General features: G+C 52.4%; 1 protein-coding gene across 4 annotated transcripts in view; it reads left to right on the top strand.

Annotated features, from left to right (window-relative positions):
* Positions 1–13951, top strand: part of RHBDL1 (rhomboid like 1) — a 32576-nt gene that overhangs the window by 16224 nt on the left and 2401 nt on the right. For 3 of the 4 annotated variants that reach the window (XM_044433577.1, XM_044433578.1, XM_044433580.1), the window contains 4 exons: positions 4574–4798; positions 5473–5621; positions 6923–7035; positions 12900–13000. In XM_044433577.1, the coding sequence (XP_044289512.1) occupies positions 4574–4798; positions 5473–5621; positions 6923–7035; positions 12900–13000 (588 nt within the window). The remainder of the gene's footprint in view (positions 1–4573; positions 4799–5472; positions 5622–6922; positions 7036–12899; positions 13001–13951) is intronic. The other variant, XM_044433581.1, reaches the window with a different exon arrangement.

Genomic DNA, 13951 nt, shown 5'->3' with positions numbered 1-13951 from the left:
ATTTATTTATTTATTTATTTATTTATTTATTTATTTATTTATTTAAACATTTCTATGCCGCCCCATTCGCCGAAGCCTCGGGGCGGCTCACAACATAAAGTAAAATACAAAAATAACAATATAAAATAAATAACAATATAAAATAAATAACAATATAAAATAAGTCGCCCTGGCCAGATAAAATAAGCAAATACTGTTAACAATTAAAATGACGCTTAAATAAAAAGGTCTTAAAAATGGAATCTTAAAAAACATTTTTAGATCTAAACCAAGTCCCGTTTCTCCAGCCAATAAAAAAAAAGAAAGGTTCCAAATTTGATAGTCTTAGCTTACACTTCACTTAATCACATACAATTAACTCCTTATAAGAGTCCAGCTCCTTACAATCTTTAGTATATCTCGCTTGTAAAAAGAAATCTATTTAGTACCACTCCCATAATAGTCATTTTCTAGTATAGTAATTCAAAGACAAAAGAGTTATGCAACTTAGCTTTTGGTCATTCATTTTTAAGAAAAAAAGAGAAAAGAATCTCTTCACAATTCAACACATTTAAATGTAGAAAAGCTTCCACAGTTAAAATCATATACCTTAGCCTTTCCATACCACAATAAACACGCCAACCCATTTATACCATTCCTTTTTAAGATTTCTTTTTTACACCTCTTCCAAACCGCTTTTGTTTTAATAGGGTTTGTTGAAAATCAATATTTTTAAACTTTACATCTCCAGCCCATCTTTCTCCCCTTGGTGTTATTTGTTGAAAATAAACCCACTTCAAAGTCTGTATTTCAATCTTCACTATTTCTTGCTTTATCTTGAGTGATTGTAGCATTTGTTGTAGGTCAGTATTTATTCCCAATGGCTGTGTTTTTTTGCTGCAAATCAACCTTCACTGTTTCTTCTTCCTCAGAATCAATTTTAGTTAATTCAGGATCCATCCATCCTTCAAAAAAAATATTCCTTTCTTTAGTGGCCAAATTTGTTTCTTTTTATCCACAGTTTCAAATTTTTCATATACTTGTTGCATTTCTTGTATATTCTGTTCAGTTCTGGATTCTACATCAATCACCATCTCCTTAAAAGAAGCATCAAGCTTATCAAAGCGCTTTTTTTGTACAATTGAGAAGATTTCCTGTTGTCTCAACATCACCTCGTGGGATATTTGTAAAGTTATTAAAGATTCTTGTATTTCCAAAAAAAACCCTTCAGCTCTTCCATCCTTGCAATAATTCCAATAGCCAGAAAGTGGCAGCCAAGATCAGTTTCACTTTTCTTTTCTCTAGATCACTAGTGGTCAGAAGGTTGGCAAGTTGCCAAATACTTTGGCAGAGGTCCCAGAAATGCAGGAGAGGAAATGGAGATTCTTATATCCTTCCTCTTTTCTCCCTTTTCTCTCTCTTTTTTTTATGCCAATTAACAACAGATATAGTTTTTCCACAAGTAGTATTGCAAAAGGAAAATAGGAATACCCACCCAAACAGTCGTCACATTGAAGAAGAAAGCATCCGACAATGTGAAAAATATCCTGGCGAGTGTCCAGTTGGTCTTGGCAGAAGTCCAAGCAGATATCCAAAATGATCGGTCAAAGCTTTGAACTCCTATCATGTAATTGCACCTTAAAAATTTAAACTAATTTTATACGCTTAGAGAGGTTAGAGGAAAAAGTCTTTTTCTTCGGCTTCAACTTGGACAAAAGCCTCAGCACTCTCTCATCTCAGTCGCCGCCTAAACATCCGGAGGGTTTTTCTTTTCTTAATGCCAAATTATAAACAAATGCAGCTTTTCCATGGGTAATATTGCGAAAGAAGTAAAAAATATTTACTCAGCAGTTCCAATGCTTATCTAGCTAATAAGAATCCTAAGCTAATGGCTTGGGTCCTGGTTACCTGAAGGAGCGCTTGCATCCATATATGCCCGGCCGCCCCCTGAGATCTGCGGGAGAGGCCCTTCTCCGGGAACCCTCCGTGAAAGAAATTAGGAGGGTGGGTACTCGGAGGAGGGCTTTCTCAGCGGTGGCACCTAAGTTATGGAATGCGCTCCCCAGAGAGGTCCGCCTGGCACCATCGTTATTTGTTTTTCGGTGCCAGGAGAAGACCTTTTTATTTAAACGTCATTTTAATTGTTAACAATATTTGCTTATTTATCTGGCCAGGGCGACTTATATTGTTATTTATTTTATATTGTTATTTATTTTATATTGTTATTTTTGTATTTTATTGTGTTGTAAGCCGCCCTGAGGCTTCGGCAAGGAGCGGCATAGAAATAAATAAATAAATAAATACATAAATAAATAAATAAATAAATAAATAAGCTAATCTTCTAAGATGTCGAGAACTTGAAGGGGCTGAAACCACCCCCTGTGTTACTTGGTTGAGAAGTACCTGAATTGCTCTGAGCAGATATGAGATTGCCATCTCCCATCAAGCCAAAAGCGTGCCCAGGCAATCTGTCTTCACCCCGACAGGGCTTAGATGAGTCTCCTATGACTCGCTGCCGAGTAATACCGATGTGATAAACAGACTCCGTTAATCACATCCGTCTCGTTCCGACGCCATCTTGGAATCCTCCGGAAATAATTTTTTTCATGGCAACAATCTCTTCTTCCCTGGGAGCTGCAGGGTGTTGTTTTGTCTAAAGACACCACAGATCGCTCACTACTGCAAATCTCTCATACTTTAGGCACAGCTACAACCCTTGTTGTCTAGTGAGCGGCTCCAAAGATAGGAGCAGTACATTAAAAAAAAAGTGAAGCTAAGCCAATGGGATGTTGCAGTTCGTGAGTTCAATTTAGACCAGGGAGAAACCATGCAAATTCCGACTCAGCCATGAACCACACCTTGGAGCTGGCGCCAGCTCTCAGCACGTCCTACCTCACAGGACTGTTGTGAGGGTAGAATGAGAGGGGCATTGCCAGCTTGGGCTCTCTGGAGAACAGGTGGAGTAAAAATGTGTCAGCAAGACCAGCATCTCCCTGCTTCGGCCTTTGCCTGTCTCGGGAGTCTGTCGGTCTGGAGGGAGTGACTGAACCTAAAAGAGAAAAGGACCATTGGAGAGCAGCATGCGGGCCTATAGGTCACCATGGGGCAGTGCAGGACATGGGGCAGCTCCCTGCAGACAGGAGACCTGGTGAGCTGGGTGGAGCATGGCCATTCCCTCCCTTGCCCCCCACTCCCTCTGCCCCCCAGTGAGAGAAACAGCCTGAAATTGCAGGCAGCTTGAAAATTCAAGTTGTTGGACCTCAGTGAGCAAGGTCTCTCGTCCTTGTTCAAAACAGAGACGGATACTCTCTTGCCAGGAAACTGGCAGGGGACCTGTCAAGCCTTGGCTGCTTAAGCGATGACGATCTCGGATGTGTCACGGAGTCCACCCCACACCTTGAGTCCAACCAAGCAGGGCTGGGGGGCTGCAGGAACTCTGCCCCCCGCCCGAGTGTCAAGGCACTGCAGGCTGCCCGGCATGGAGCCAGTCCCGCTGAGCAAGGCCTTCCTCCTCCTCCTCCGCTTGCCTCTGCTTGAACAGCTGCCGCCCTTCGTCCGCAGGCATGTGAGCCTTCGCCAGCGGTGCGTTGTGCCTCGCCTTTTGAGCCCACTGCCCCAGAGGACCGTCCCCCTCTGCCACACCTGTGGGCAGGCGAATAGGCTTCCTGCACCTGAGGAAGCGGGCTCCTGTCACCAGAAGGGTCTGCGTGCTGCAGGGGCAGGCTGGAGCCAGCCGGGCTGCCTGAGCCCCAGCAATTTGACAGCACCCCCGTCCTCAGCCGGGCGGCTGAAATCCTGACTTGACGGTGCTGGTGGGGAAACAGGAGCAGGTGCGTGTGAGGAACCGGTGAGCCAAGCTTGGCCTCTGGCGGTCCTCCTGTGAGGAGACGGGAGGCCACCCGCAAGTCCCAGGGGCCGGTGCTGTGGGCACTTTGCTCTCCAGGGCCTTGTCTACCTTCTTCGCGGTGGCTTTGTCCCCGGCTCAGAAAGATACGCATCTGGAGTCTGGTGAGAAACCAGAGTCGTAAACCGAAGGGCTGCCTGCCTTTGTCAACGTACACTGAGTTTGTCTTTTCGTCGCTCTCGCTTGTGTCCCCTGCAGAGCTGGAAGTCCCAGAATGGCTGCCCAGGGGGCCACACACCCCTCAGCCGTGCCCCCGGCTGCTTTCTTGCAGCCACCGCAGGTGCCCAGCTTTTGCACATCCCCCATAGTCCAGCACTTTCCCACGGGCGAAATGCTTCTGCCAAGGCTGCCCTGCAGGCACGGAACCCTCAAACTGGGGCAGGCCACTGTTTCTGTCCTGTTCACCTTGCCGTCCGCCCCACGCGCCCAAGAGCCTCTTCTAGTGGAGTTTGGCCCTCTCGCCTCAGGGTGACTGTGCCTTTGAGGTGGCAGCCTGCTTTGCCCAGGGGCTGGTCATAGTGGGCACCCCCTGTGGCACCCCTGCCCAGTAGATTTGGGATGGCCACTTCCAGAGCAGATGCTCCTCGCTTTGCCAGCTCACTGGAACCCCCGGGGGACCCTTTCCCGGCGAGGGGTCTGGTTGCCCGCCGTGACGTGCCGGCCTTTGTGTTTCACGGTCTCTCTTTGCAGATCAGCAGCAAGCGGTCGAGCAGCTTCAAGCGGGCCATCGCCAACGGGCAGCGAGCCCTGCCCCGCGATGGGCTCCTGGACGAGACCGGCCTGGGCTTCTACAAGCGCTTCGTGCGCTACGTGGCCTACGAGATCCTGCCCTGTGAGATGGACCGGCGGTGGTACTTCTACCGGCACCGTGCCTGCCCCCCACCTGTCTTCATGGCGGTCGTCACACTGACCCAGGTGCGCAGAGGGGCGCGCCACTGTTCCCCCCGCCCCTTGCCCGCAGAGGCGGCATGGCCCGGGAGGACGGGGGGGGTGGGCAGCAGCAGGCCGCTTTTGAAACCGAGGTGCTGGCGGTCTTCTTCCATCCTCCCCAGGAAAGTGCTTCCAGGTGTTTCCAGCTGTTCTCTCGATGCCCACCGAGGCTAGAAACATAAGAAGGGCGGGGGGCGTAATCGGCTGCTTGTAGGAGCGGCCAGGCGCTGCAGGTGGAGGGCTTCACGCCAGAGTGGGGTGCATCAGTGTCGATGTGATCTAGAGATACGGTTCTGCAACCACAAAAGCTAAATTCTGCAGCCTGTTTAATTGAGGCAGATTTATTCTGAAATGGTTGCGCTTCCACAGCATTTATTCAACTTTGTCTAGTCGTGGGGAGGGATGAGGGAGTAGCAGAGGCGCTGAGGGCCCCGTTCCCACCTCTGGGACCCCCGCCGTCTGGGCCTCTGAGCAGTCACTCTCCTGTTGGCAACCAAGAGGACTAGAAAGCCCTTTCTTGTTTTCAAAGGCAGTAACGCCGCAGACCGCTCTCTGTGGCTTTTCGGCCCGCCCCCCCCCCGCCCCCCCGGTGTGCAGCCCGCGCACGGCCCGCCCCTGCCCTGGGACTGCCTAAGCAGCCTTCTCCCTGGTTCTCCCAGATTATCGTGTTCCTTTGCTATGGGGCTCGGCTGAACAAGTGGGTGCTGCAGACGTACCATCCAGAGTACATGAAGAGCCCCCTCATCTACCACCCCGGACACCGGGCCCGGGCCTGGCGGTTCTTCACGTACATGTTCATGCATGTCGGGTAAGTGCTCCCCCGCCCCCCCGCTTGCCTCCTCCCGTGCGCGGAGCAGCAGGGCAGCCTCTTCATGCAGAGGTCCCCTGGAAGAGCCCTCAGGCCGTGGGTGGGGCCAAGGGTGAGGGGTGGGGCCAAAGGCCAGAGGGGTGGGGCCAAAGTACCCCTGCGCTGTGGCTTGAATCTCTTGCAAAGAGCCACTCGGCTTGCCGGGAGGATTAGGGTCGAAGTGGGGGAGAGGCCTGCGTTATTTATTTATTTATTTATTTATTTATTTATTTGGGGATCTTTCTAACCCATCCAATTCCAGTGCGGCTCTGGCTCTGGACGGCTTACAACTTGCATTCAAGCCATCGAGCGCTGGGTGCGTGGAAGGGGTCAGGTTAGGGAAGGGGGTGGGCCAATCTGGAGAACTCGTGCGGCACCCCCGCAGCAGAAGAAAAGCGTGTGTATGTGTGAGCAAATGCTTCTGACAGGTGGGTGCACCTGGATTGGGCGGGGGGGGGGGGGCGGCTCTTCTGGTGGGATCAGCCTAACCTGAAAGTGGGGGAACAGGCTGCTGCTCCCGGGACCTACGCTTGCTCTCCCATGTTTTGCAAGATCCATTTTATTTTGCAGATTATTTATATTTCCATTTGCAACCCCCTGCAGATATTTGTGGTAGAGACCTGCTCCAAGCTTTCCGTATAGGACAGGATAGACATGCAGATAAATAAGAAATGCCACTACTTGGTTCCAGTTAAAGAAAACCTTATTTCCCCGCTTCCCGCATGTTTCCATCTCCTGAGTTTGTTGTCTTGTTGCTCTTCCTGATAGGAGAAACTTAGGATTAACCTATCCGGTTTAGAGACCGTTATCACCTTTGCTGACCACGTGATTCTTGATGTCTTGTTTGTTGTCATGAGTCCTAGGATCATCTTCTGACAGTGTCTCAGGATGTCAAGTTTGGAGGGAGAGAGTAAATTTGGCATTTCTGCAGTGTGCGCATAGCTCGGTGGGGGGGAGGGGGGAACACTGCCGCATAATTACTGCAGGTGTGAAACTCCTCTTGGTCCTGGAAATGACAAGGAAGATGCTCTGCTTTTGCAAATGCACCTGCAGGATTTAAAAAGCAGGGATGAGGTTTGCAGGCCTGAGAATTTCAGAGGCTTTTGGCAGGAGAGTGGGGCAGCGGGAGAGAGGGATAATCCCGAGTTTCTAACTCTGGTTATTTCTAGCCCTTCCTTTAATGCCAAGGCGAGCTGGATGCTCTCTCCCCCATCCTGGGATTCTTCATGGTAGGATCCCCCTCCTCCTTTCTCTCTCCCAAGGTTGGAACAGCTGGGATTCAATGCCCTCCTGCAGCTGATGATTGGGGTGCCCCTCGAGATGGTCCATGGCATCCTTCGTATCAGCTTTCTCTACCTCGCGGGAGTCCTGGCAGGTGAGCAAGCAAGCCCCTGGCCCCAGCACACATTAATTAATTAATTAAAAACTTTTTTTATCCTGCCCCCTACAAACATCTCAGGACGGCCTACAATAAATAAGTAGAATAAAACAAGCAAAACAATATTTCGATGCCCTCCAGCCTCCTCTCTTCCCAGTCCCACCAGAGGACACTGTGAACCTGCTTGGGTGCTACGGGGCCACACGCACCATGTTTATATCTTGCCTCCCCTCCAAGGACCAAAGGCAGCATAGACGGTTCTTCCCCCTCCTTCACCGGTGTCTTCACACCAACCCTGTAAGGCAGGCTGGGAACAAATGTGTGGCTGGCCCATTTTGCTCCAGGGCTGAGTGACGGCTCAGAGCCAAGTTTCCCTCATCCTGGCCTGCCGCACGAGTCGTGGTATCCCACGGCTTGTGCCATGCGACATTTCTGGGGGCACATGTGGATTGGACCGACCCTTTTTGGCACCCTCTCATTTCAGAATTGCAATGTACCTTTTTCGAACTGATCCTCACTAAAAGCGTGTGTGTGTGGGGGGGGGGATACCTGCCCTCTAGGTACTTTTTCCAATGCTCCGAGTGGTGCATTGCAGATGCCGTATTTTACATTTTCTCTGCTCCAAGCTAAGTTAATCCGGAAGAGCTCTGTCCCTTCTCCAGGGCTGGTGTGGCATCCACACATTTCTTGCTGCTCTTCCTAAAGTGCCACAGGGACGTATGAAGCTGCCGTTACGCAGAACCAGGGCAAAAGAACATGCTGCTGCAAGAGCTGGGCTTCCAAGCAAGCCTTCCTGAGTGGAAGAGTGAGGCGGCAGCAGCTGGTCTGGGGTGGAATTCCCGCCTGTCCCGCTCTCCACAGCAGTTTGCCCCCCAAGTGTGTCTCTAGCCCATCTGGCTTACAGGCAGGCAGTCTCTCTGAGAGGGTCTCGGCCTTGCTAGCCCAGGTCTGCTTAAAGGCAAGGGGACTGGCAGCTCCGCCCGAGGCTTCTGCAAGCCGAGGGTGTCCTCTTGTTTGAAGACTGCACTGCACTCTGTGCGGGATTTCTGCCCAAAGTGGAGCCCGCTTGGAACATTTGGGAGGAGATGCCGGTGATGTGGGAGGGGCTGGAGCGCAAGGAGGCCGTTAAGTGTTCCCGTAGGTTAGTGTGGAGGTGCCATTGTGGATGGCCGCCTCACGCAGAAGGAAACAGCTGGATTCCTGCCTGTGTTACAGGTGTGCTTGCTTTCTCCTCCAAGGAGCCCAAGGTGGCATAGGCAGCCCCCCTCCTCTCTATTTTGTCCTCACAACAACCCTGTAAGGTAGGCTAAGCTGAGAGTCAGGGATTGACCCAAAGCCACCCAGTGAGCCCCATAGCAGAATAGGGACTTGAACCCGGGTCTTCCAAGTCCCCAGCTCAAGACTCTCCCTCTATTTAGAGTTATAATGCCCATGTAGGAAATGTAGGTTTATAATGCGAATGTAAGTCAGCCAGAAAGCATTACAAACATACCTTCTCCATTCTGGGCTTCCCTGAGAATAAAGAGTAGAAAATTTAAGATGGATTTCCAAAGAGAGGGCCAAAAGTGACTTTTAAGATGGACACTGACAGGAGGATGGATTGTCTGTTAGACCACGTCTGTGCGTGGTAATTTTGTCACCTTGCCTATCATCAGCAAAATTTAGTTCTTTAATATACTCTTATTTGTCAGGTACCTTCCTTATTTTTATTCGATATCTTATTTTTATCTTTTAAAATCTTTTTTATCTTTTGTCATCGTTTATCTTTTTTCATTTATCTTATTTTTATCTTACCAGGTAGCTGCCCAAGGTGACTTGCAAGGTTATTACAGAAAATAATGTTAGAAAATATAGGGAGCAGTATTCTAAGATGCCGCTATAAGGGACACACACATGAACACCAGCATCCATTTTTCTTGGGGACTGAGAGAGGGAGACAGACAGACAGAGCTTCTTTGTTTCTTTTCCTTCAAAAGATTTTGGTGGACTGCCCTTTTGAAACTGTCCGCAAAGGTTCGGGGGCTTCTAGGCCCCTCTTTTCCCTCCTTCGCCCCCTCGACTCTGCATCAGCACTGCGCTGCGCCGCCCCTTCCCTGCCCGCATCCCGATGTGTCACACCGAGACTGCTGGGAGCACCATCTGGCCCTGGCGGGATTCTCTGTGGCCCCCAGTTCCACTCCCAGGCCCGCGGGGTGAGGGGGCCACTCCAGCCCGATGGTGCTTTGGAGGCCGCCTGCTGGGGGGCCGCATTGCCAAGCCCAAGGCATTGCAGCAGCTGCGGGATTACTCACCCGGAGCACGCGTGCAGAACGGAGGGCAACGATTCCGCGCCAGAGTGACGCCTCTCCTCTTGTGAGCCGCTGGCTCAGCAAAGCAGACAGAGCGAGCGAGAATCCGCTGCTTCTCTCTGCTGGCATCCTCAGGCTTTGCTTTCTGCGGCCTCTCCAGGATCAGCCGTAATCCCTGCATCCACGTGGAGCCCACTTCTAAGATGCAGTCCTGTCCCTATTTAGACAGACACTGGGGGATGCTGGGAGTTGTAGGACTTTCCCCCTGTCTGAATAGACATCAGCTCACTTCCTTGATAGTTTAGCATGCATGATCATCTCCCCACCCTGTAACGTCTAATATTTATTTATTAGTGGGCTGCAGCGTTTAGCCAGTTAATAATTCCATGGATTTCCTTGTTTTTAAATTGATTAAAAAGGTGTCCCCTGATTTTTTAAAAAATTCCTGCAAAGAGGAGGACATCCAGCTTCTGGCCAGAGGGTTGGCTGCGGAGTGTGAGTGCCGGGCCACTTCCGAGCCTCTGTCTCATCAAGTTGCTGTGTGTCTTTGAGCCTGAGGTATGTTCCCATGCTCAGCCGCTGCTGCCAGCGGATTCAATCATTGTCCCCAACCTCCACCGCCCCATGGAGCAGTTCCTGTGTCTGATCTTTCCTTCTGGAATCCTGCTCTTTTCATTCAGGCCTGATGATTTTGAAAAATGTCAAGAAACTGTGAATTATGTTATGCCCTGCTCCCTCTGTCTAAGTCCATCCAGCAGCTTTCCAGCATTCTAGGTGGAGCTGCCCCTGTCCGACATGGAGATGCCAGCGGCCGAGCCGGGGCCCGTGGAGCAGCGCCCTCGCCCTGCCCCGGCGGCTCTATGGGCGGCAGGCTTCGTAGAGGAGGCGCTCCACCTCCCCTTCCTCACACAGGAGGAAGTACCGTGTTTCTCAGCTGATGCCCACCGGAATATTTTCATGCGTCTTGGTTTTTCAGATACCACCCTCCTGCAGCTGCTCTGAACATTGGTGTCATTCAAATGCAAATCGGTTCAAATTTTCACTGATTAAGACCCATGCAGTTAGTTTATTTAAAATCTCACTGCTTGCGTGGCGGGTCTTCTGTTATTTCTAGCTGGCCTTTATGGTGAATCGACAGGCAAGACAAAGCTCACATTTTGGCATTGTGTGAGTCCTCAGGTGTGGTGGTGGGGGGGTAACCTGTAAATGGAAGCAGTCGGGGGGCCCAGTTGTGACTGGAGTGCCGAGGGGTTTACTCCTCTTCCCTGGCATGGTAGCCTTGGCATAAAGGCCGCCACCCACCCACCCCTCCCCAGGCTCTGCTTGGCACAGGAGAGAACCTTCTGTGCCTGCCGAGGGGAGGGCCCTTCCTGTGCTGACCATCAGCTCCGGTGGGTCAAGTCTGGTCAGGTTGAGCTTGTGGAGGGAGATACTAAACGGCATCCCTGCCCAGGCCCGATCCTAGTGTGGGCGTGCAGCGCTTCCACCTTTCTCTCAGCCACCAGCTGCTGGGTGGGCTCCTGGCGCTGGGGGACCCCGCCACCCCGTGAGGTTCTGAGGCAGCGTCAGGGACCAGAGACCAGAATAGCAGCCCTGGAGGTCGCAGGACCCGGCCCACGGTCAGTTGCGGCCACCTGGGCTGCTGCGAGCACCACCTGGGAGCCCTGGGGAAGCGCTATATAAGAACCGGCTCTTGCCTCCAGGGGCTGCCTTGGCGGTGAAGGTCTCTGGTGTTGTTGGAGCTCGCTGTGCCTCCTGGAACCTGGTTCTGGAGACTCTGCCTGTCGCCTTGCTCCTGCCTCCGCTTCTGGACCCTGCCTGGCTTCCGGGTCTTCACCTGCTCCTCCTTCCTCACCTTCCGCTCCAGTCCCAAGCCTTGGACTCAGGACTGCTTGACTGATTTGGAATAGGCCCTCGTAGCGGGCCGGTTGTCTGCGTCCCGGTGCCCTGATCCCACATGCTGGACCGTGACTCGCCCCACCCGAGAGGACCGTGCTGCTGCTCCTGAGGCTCGCTCACGGGCAGCAAGAGCTTGAGGCTGCGGCCTGGTGGCCCTTTTCTGTTTGGGCCCCGTCCCCTTGGCCTGTGGCCCACCCCACTGGGCTGCGCTGCCTTCTCTGACCTCGACTCGTGCCCGTGGGCCGCAGGACGCTCTGCACCCTTGTTGCAGCGGCTCTGCCGAAAGACGGAGCAGCCTGACCGGTGCTGGTGGGCCGGGTGAAGGGGCCACCACCGGCAGGGGCTGGACTCCGCACCCTCCTCGTCCTCTGCTGCTGGTGCTGCAAGGTGGATGGCCCCTCAGCCGCAGCGGGCCAGAGACAGGCGGTGCGGGGCCAGACCACAGGCCTGCCTAGGCTCGGCACCCCTGCCCCCCAGTCCCGTGCTGCTGGGAACCCCGCAGGCAGGATGTGTCCTCTCCCTTCTCCAGCTGACGTGCTTCCGCTGCTGGAGGTCGTGGTGAGCAGCCGAGAGCAGCCTCCCGCCTCATGGGTGTTTCCAGCCCCGTCCCAACCCGCCCCCCACCCAAGCTAGTGGCTCCCCTCCAACCGTGTGGCGCCCAGGGGCAGCTTCACAGGGCGTCGGATTGTGTCCTGGAACGCCGGGGCAGCGTGCAGCACAGGCTGATTCAGAAATACGGCCCTCTCTGGCCAGTGGGATGGACTGCTGGGAAGCCCTGCGTGGCCTTCAAGAGGGCTGCGGACGGGGGGCCACTGCCTGTTGGCTTATTTTGGCCTGTCTGGTGGCCGTGGCTGAAGGGACAGAAAGGCTGCTCCACTCGGACCCTGTGACAAAAGCGAGCCTTTCCGTACGCATCTAGGCAGTCCGGGGAGCAATGCAAGTGCCGGCCTGGGATCTGGGGGATCCTGGGTGGGTCCTCCATCTGCCCTTGAAGCCCACTGGGTGAGTCTGAGCCAGTCACTGCCTCTCAGCCTAGCCTACTTCACAGGGATGTTGTGAGGATAAAATGGAGAGGAGGACGATCATGTGTGCAAGCTTAGATTCTTTGCAAGAGGAAAAAGGCGAGCTGTAAATGTAATAATAAAAATAAAGTCTATGAAAACAGAGTCACCTTGCCCTGTAGCCAAATGAGTCCTTGGAGAAACTTGGAGGCCATAAAATCAATGCAAAATCAAATAAAATGAATGACTCAGTATATGAAGCAAAGAACTATAATTAAAAGTAGTCATTAAAAATGAAGCTTTCCTCTGGCAGCTTTCCAAAAGTCGGATTCCACAGTGCAGGGGCCATGAGCAGAAAGGCCCTGCTCTTTGGCCCCGACCTTGTTTCTGTTTCTTTGCTTGTTTTGCGCTTCAGCAGGAGTAGGGCTCCTGATAAGTTTAGGCATGTGGGGTGCATGTGTGGGATTCAGGAGAAGGCAGCCCTTGAAGAAGTCTTGGCAGACGAGGGTGTGTCTGAGGAGGGGGTCCTCAATTGCTACATGCTGAGGATGACCCGCAGGGCAACCCACCACCAGCGGCACTCAAATATAGGCGTCAAGTTTCTGGGAGAAGCAAAGCCCCTCATGTTCCCCTTCCCCACCCCTCTCTCTCCCCCCTTCGCTCCTCTCTCTAGGTTCTTTGACCGTCTCCATCACAGACATGAGGGCGCCGTTGGTTGGAGGCTCAGGAGGGGTCTACGCGCTCTGCTCGGCGCACCTGGCCAACGTAGTCATGGTGAGAGCGGTGGGGATCCGTGGCCGGCTTCTTCCCTCGGCCGGTGCTGAACTGCGCCGAGGCGGCTTGTCCATCGCTGCTTGTACGCGGGGCCCGCAGGAGGTTGTGTTCGTGCACACAGTGCCTTTCTGGATGCCAGTCGGCCCCTCTTCCAAGATACTCCATCGCTTTCTCGCCCATTTGCTTCTCCAGTTTTCCCTTTTCCCCCTTTCCAGAATTCTGTGACCATTCAAGAGAGTTGCTCTCGCCTGTTTTCCCAGGGGAGGGCTTGCCCCCGTATTTCCTGTCGCTCCCAGGGGAGGCCCTTCTCCCAGTACCTGTGCCACAGGCATGCTCGGTGGAGACATAAGATGGGGCCTCCTCAGTGGCTGCCCCTTGGCCCTGGAAGTCCCCACCGTAGGAGGGGATCGTCCCTCTACCAGCGGGCAGAAAGGGTTTTTGGTTTTGTTTTAATCAGGCAGGCCTGTTGCTGTGAAGAGCTTTGTGAATTGATTGTGTTGTCGAGTTCTTGTGTTAGTAATAGTTTCTATTTACTTGATCCTGCCCTGTGCTTTCATTCAGATTTGGTAATCTGGATTTGTTTGCTTTCGTGAGTGCTGTTTTTGGGGGAAAGGTGGATCGAATTAATTCTGTGCATGAGAAAATGGAGGGGGAAAAGGCTGGCAATTTCCAGCGTGACTGAACCATGCTGTGGATTCTGGGCTTCCAGGCCTTCTCTATAAACACGCCTAGGAGAATTCCTTAGGAAACGGATCCTGTGGTTTCTGGGAAAGCACAAATGAGGCTTGTGAGGTAATGTTTTTTAAAGAAGTAGCCAGATAGTTAAGTAGTGAGTATTTATTTCAAAGTTTTCCATCCCGCCTCTTGTGGGAACGGTCTGTCCCCCACAAGCAATTGCACTGGATAACGCGAGCCACGGTCCAGTTGGGCTGGTGGTAGGAGAGCAGGACC

The sequence above is a fragment of the Varanus komodoensis genome, unplaced genomic scaffold (assembly GCF_004798865.1).
Source record: "Varanus komodoensis strain SLA01 unplaced genomic scaffold, ASM479886v1 scaffold26, whole genome shotgun sequence".
Classification (NCBI taxonomy): domain Eukaryota; kingdom Metazoa; phylum Chordata; class Lepidosauria; order Squamata; family Varanidae; genus Varanus; species Varanus komodoensis.
The sequence above is the reverse complement of the archived record's forward strand: the minus strand, read 5'-3'. Positions and strand labels throughout refer to the sequence as shown.